This window comes from Eriocheir sinensis, chromosome 69, assembly GCF_024679095.1.
Source record: "Eriocheir sinensis breed Jianghai 21 chromosome 69, ASM2467909v1, whole genome shotgun sequence".
Lineage (NCBI taxonomy): Eukaryota > Metazoa > Arthropoda > Malacostraca > Decapoda > Varunidae > Eriocheir > Eriocheir sinensis.
This window is the reverse complement of record NC_066577.1, coordinates 1,987,490-1,992,489: the sequence shown is the minus strand read 5'-3', so window position 1 is coordinate 1,992,489 and position 5,000 is coordinate 1,987,490. Positions and strand designations below refer to the sequence as shown.

At 50.9% G+C, this 5,000-nt stretch overlaps 1 protein-coding gene and 1 pseudogene across 1 annotated transcript in view; both read left to right on the top strand.

Annotated features, from left to right (window-relative positions):
• The window catches only part of LOC126988315 (neurofibromin-like), a 219,442-nt pseudogene that overhangs the window by 34,557 nt on the left and 179,885 nt on the right, over nt 1-5,000 (top strand).
• Nucleotides 1-5,000, top strand: part of LOC126988316 (neurofibromin-like) — an 84,374-nt gene that overhangs the window by 8,865 nt on the left and 70,509 nt on the right. Inside the window, exons 3-4 of the mRNA XM_050846371.1 lie at nt 1,035-1,134; nt 1,707-1,862. Of these exons, the coding sequence (XP_050702328.1) occupies nt 1,035-1,134; nt 1,707-1,862 (256 nt within the window). The remainder of the gene's footprint in view (nt 1-1,034; nt 1,135-1,706; nt 1,863-5,000) is intronic.

The window sequence follows — 5,000 nt, the reverse complement described above, 5'->3', positions numbered from 1 at the left end:
TTTCCTTCCATCCATTCCTTTTCCGCCATCCCTTCCTTCCTTCCCTTCCTTCCCTTCCTTCCTTCCCATCCATTCCTTTTCCTAGCATCCTTCCTTCCCTTCCCTTCCTTCCTTCCTTCCTTCCCTTCCTTCCCTTCCCATCCATTCTTTTCCTTCCTTCCCTTCCTTTCTCATTCTTCCCCTTCCCTTCCTTCCTTCCTTCCTTTCCCTTCCCTTCCTTTCCCTTCCCTTCCTTCCTTCCCTTCCTCCTTCCTTCCTTCCTTCCTTCCCTTCCTTCCCATCCATTCCTTTTCCTATTGCCATCCTTCCCTTCCTTCCTTCCTTCCTTCCTTCCCTTCCTTTTTCCTTCCTTCCTTCCTTCCCATCCTTCCTTCCTTTCCTTCCTTCCCTTCCTTCCCTTCCTTCCCATCCATTCCTTTTCCCTCCTTCCTTCCTTCCCTTCCTTCCCTTCCTTCCTTCCCATCCATTCCTTTTCCTAATCCTTCCTTCCTTCCTTCCTTCCCTTCCTTCCTTCCCATCCATTCCTTTTCCTATAGCCATCCTTCCCTTCCTTCCTTCCTTCCTTCCCTTCCTTCCTTCCTTCCTTCCTTCCATCCATTCCTTTTCCCTTTCCTTCCCTTCCCTTCCTTCCTTCCTTCCTTCCATCCATTCCTTTTCCTAGCCTTCCCTTCCTTCCTTCCTTCCCTTCCCCTTCCATCCTTCCCTTCCTTCCTTCCTTCCTTCCTTCCCATCCATTCCTTTTCCTATCCCTTCCTTCCTTCCTTCCTTCCCTTCCCATCCATTCCTTTTCATCCTTCCCTTCCTTCCCTTCCTTCCCATCCGTTCCTTTTCCTAGCCAAGCCATCCTTCCTTCCTTCCTTCCCTTCCTCCTTCCCATCCATTCCTTTTCCTAGCCTAGCCATCCCTTCCTTCCTCCTTCCTTCCTTCCCTTTCCCATCCATTCCTTTTCCTATCCAAGCCATCCCTTCCTTCCCTTCCTGTTGTTTGTTGTGTGCATTGTCATATTCTGTCTGCCTTGTAATCCTTGTTGTCAGGGTGTCCGCCCCTAACAGTGCCTTGCCCCCCAGGCCGCTGCCTCAAGCGCATCATGGCACTGCTGCGCAGGATGAACGCTGGACCCCAGGCTGCCTGCAGGTATGGGGGGTGGGGGTGGGAGGAAGGAGGTGGGAAGGAGACGGGAAGGGTGTGTGTGTGTGTGTATATGTGTGTGTGTGTGTGTGTGTGTGTGTGTGTTCCTTTCCTTTCTCTCCATTTCTTTGTTTTCTTTTTTTCTCTCCCCTTCCCTTCCCTTCTTTTCCCTTCCCTTCCATTCCCTTCCCTTATCTTCCCTTCCCTTCCCTTCCCTTCCCTTATCTTCCCTTCCTTACCCTTCCCTTCCCTTCCCTTCTCTTTCCCTCCCTTCCCTTCCCTACCCTCCCCTTCCTTACCCTTCCCTTCCTTTCCCCTTCCCTTCCTCTTCTCTCTTCCTTTCTCCTCATTCTAATCCCTTCCCCCTTTCTTTTTCTCATCTCTCCCTCTCTCCTTCCTTCCCTTACCTCCTCCTCCTCCTCCTCCTCCTCCTCGCTGTCCTTCATCTTCCACCTTTGATGAGATAGTTAGTGTAGCTTGTCACAAACAGCCTCGCAAGGATTGGCAGGTCTCCTATTGTTTGTTCTTCCTTTGTGTTCCTCTGTGTTCCTCCTCCTCATCCTCCCTTCCTCCCTCAGGCGTGGGAGGACACCTTCATCAACTGGGAGTCCTCCACCAAGATGCTCGTGTCCTACCCCAAGGCTAAGCTGGAGGAGGGGCAGATATCCGATAGCTTCCACCGCACCGTTTGCAAGCGCCGGCCCTCTCACCAAAGCACCGAGCACGAGATGGAGGTACTGGGGGGGTGGGGGGGGAGGGGGAGGGTGTCTGTGTGTGTGGGGGGGGGGGAGGTGTGTGTGGGGGGGGGGTGGGGGGGAGGAGGAGGGAGGGTGTCTGTGTGTGTGTGTGTGTGTGTGTGTGTGTGTGTGTGTGTGTGGGAAGGAAGGAGAAAGGAAGGAAGAGAAGAAAGGAAGGGAAGAAGGAAGGAAAAGAAGGAAGAGAGGATGAGAAAAGGAAGGGATGGGAAGGAAGGGTATGGAAGGAAGGAATGAAGGAAAGGAATGGATAGGAAGGGAAAGGAGGAAATCAAGGGAGGAAAGGAAGAAAGGAAGGGAAGGAAGGAAGGATGAAAAGAAAGGAAGGATGGGTGAAGGAATGGAAGAAAGAAAAGGATGAGAAAGAAATGGAGAGGAAGGGAAGGGAAGAAGGAAGGAAGGAAGGAAGAAGGAAGGGAAAAGAAAGGGAAGAAAAGAGGGAAGGAAGAAAGGGATGGGTAGGAAGGAAGGGAAGGGAAGGAAGGATAGAAGGAAGGGAAGGGAAGGGAATGATAGGGAAGGGAAGGGAAGGATGGCTAGACTAATGAAGGGAAGGAAGGGGAAGGAAGAATGAAAGAGAAGAATGAAGAAAGGGAAGGTGGGAAGAAGGAAGGAAGGAAATGAAAGGAAGGAATGGATAGGATAAAGGAAGGAAGGGAAGGAAGAAGGGATGGGAAGGAAAGGAAGGAAAGGGAAGGCTAGGAAGGATGAGGGAAGGGAAGGGAAGGGAAGGGAAGGAAGGAAGGAGATAACTAGGAAGGGAAGGAAGGAAGGAAGGAAGGTAGGCAGTAGATCACGCTTGTTAGCATAATAAGCTTGTGTTTATCAAGTACTGTATTTCCCGCCATATGAGACACACCCATAATTTGGCAAGATATATTTAGAAAAAAAAAACCCTCCACATTTTCCGTGAACTTAATGTGTATGCAATATTACATGTGGCCACCTTACTTACAATTATGACTGTGATACTGTATGTTGCTGTGTGCCCTTCTCTGTGTTCAAAGGGCTCCACTCTTGGTTAGGGGGCTTCGTGGTGCAGTGGTTAGCACACTCGGCTCACAAAACGAGAGAGCCCGGGTTCGATTCCCGGGCGGAGTGGAAAAATTTGGGCGGCTTTTCCGTGAATGTGTACCAGGTATTGATCAGGGGTTGTGTCCCGTCTCCTGGGGTCTGTTCCCTTCTATAATTCCTTCCCCCTCCTGTCCCTCTCCGGCATATGACCACAGATGTTGCGGCGACTGAACGAAACTTTCCAACTTTTCCACTGTTGGTTGAAGAGTTACAGTGCTCTCACCCCGAGCAGCTGTGACTTTGTAATGGTAAAGAAAAGGGTTGCTTGGTGGATTCGCTCACGGCACAGTGTTGAGGCGCTAACCTTTGCCGGGCTACTCAGGGGAGGCTACGTTGAGTGGGCAATCTTGGTCTTGGTCTTGACTCTCAGGGACCGTGCACTTTGTCGCTCTAAGATTTTGACGCAGATTTCCGTTTTTGGTTTTTTGATATTTTGCTTTTTGTTATTGTTATTATTGTTATTGTTATTATTGTTATTATTATTATCACATAGAAATAGATGTTGATTGATTTTTTGAATCATATTATGTTTTAACAGAGTTATTTTTACAATGAGAAACTAAAATGCATTTATGATAAACGTTTTAGTCATCCACGGATATCCATTTTTTTTGAACACGTAAGCTTTCACAGAGAACGGCAACTTTTGTTGAAAACTGTCTTATATGGCGGGAAATATGGTACATGACTTGTATTGCCTCCCCCCCCCGCCCTCCTGCTCTCTCTCTCTCTCTCTCTCTCTCTCTCTCTCTCTCTCTCTCTAGCCCCCCCCCTCCCCCTATGCCAGAGTCAGCTGTTTGTGTACATGGTTGCGGGCAGTGTCCATCCACCACATCACGGCAACCCAGCTCAGGGGACCGGTGCTGGACGCGGGAACACACACACACACACACACACACTACCCTCCCTATCTTCCCTTCCCTTCCCTTCCCTGCCTCTCCTTTCCCTTCCATTTCCTTCCCTTCCCTGCCTCTCCCTTCCCTTCCCTTCCCTTCCCTTCCCCACCTGTCTCTTCTCTTCCCTTCCCTTCCCTTTCTTTCCCTTCCCTTCCCCACCTGTCCCTTCCCTTTCCTTCCCTTCCCTTTCTTTCCCTTCCCTTCCCCACCTGTCTCTTCTCTTCCCTTCCCTTCCCTTTCTTTCCCTTCCCTTCCCCACCTGTCTCTTCTCTTCCCTTCCCTTCCCTTTCTTTCCCTTCCCTTCCCCACCTGTCCCTTCACTTGCCTTCCCTTCCCTTTCTTTCCCTTCCCTTCCCCACCTGTCTCTTCTCTTCCCTTCCCTTCCCCACCTGTCTCTTCTCTTCCCTTCCCTTCCCTTCCCTTCCCTTCCTTCCTTCCCCCACCTGTCTCTTCTCTTTCCTTCCCTTCCTTTCTTTCCTTCCTTCCCCACCTGTCCCTTCCTTTCCTTCCCTTCCTTTCTTCCCTTCCTTCCCCACCTGTCACTTCCCGTCCCGTCCCTTCCCTTTCTTTCCCTTCCCTTCCCCACCTGTCTCTTCTCTTCCCTTCCCTTCCCTTTCTTTCCCTTCCCTTCCCCACCTGTCCCTTCCCTTTCCTTCCCTTCCCTTTCTTTCCCTTCCCTTCCCCACCTGTCCCTTCCCTTTCCTTCCCTTCCCTTTCTTTCCCTTCCCTTCCCCACCTGTCTCTTCTCTTCCCTTCCCTTCCCTTTCTTTCCCTTCCTTCCCCACCTGTCTCTTCTCTTCCCTTCCCTTCCTTGTATTTCCTTCCCTTCCCGTCCCTTCCCTTCCCTTCCTTCTCTTTCTTTCCCTTCCCTTCCCTTCCTTCCCTTCCTTCTTCCTTCCCTTCCCCACCTGTCTCTTCTCTTCCTTCCTTCCCTTTCTTTCCCTTCCCTTCCCCACCTGTCTCTTCTCTTCCCTTCCCTTCCCTTTCTTTCCCTTCCCTTCCCCACCAGTCACTTCTCTTCCCTTCCCTTCCTTTCTTTCCTTCCTTCCCCACCTGTCGCTTCTCTTCCCTTCCCTTCCCTTTCTTTCCCTTCCCTTCCCCACCTGTCCCTTCCCTTCCTTCCCTTTCTTTCCTTCCTTCCCCACCT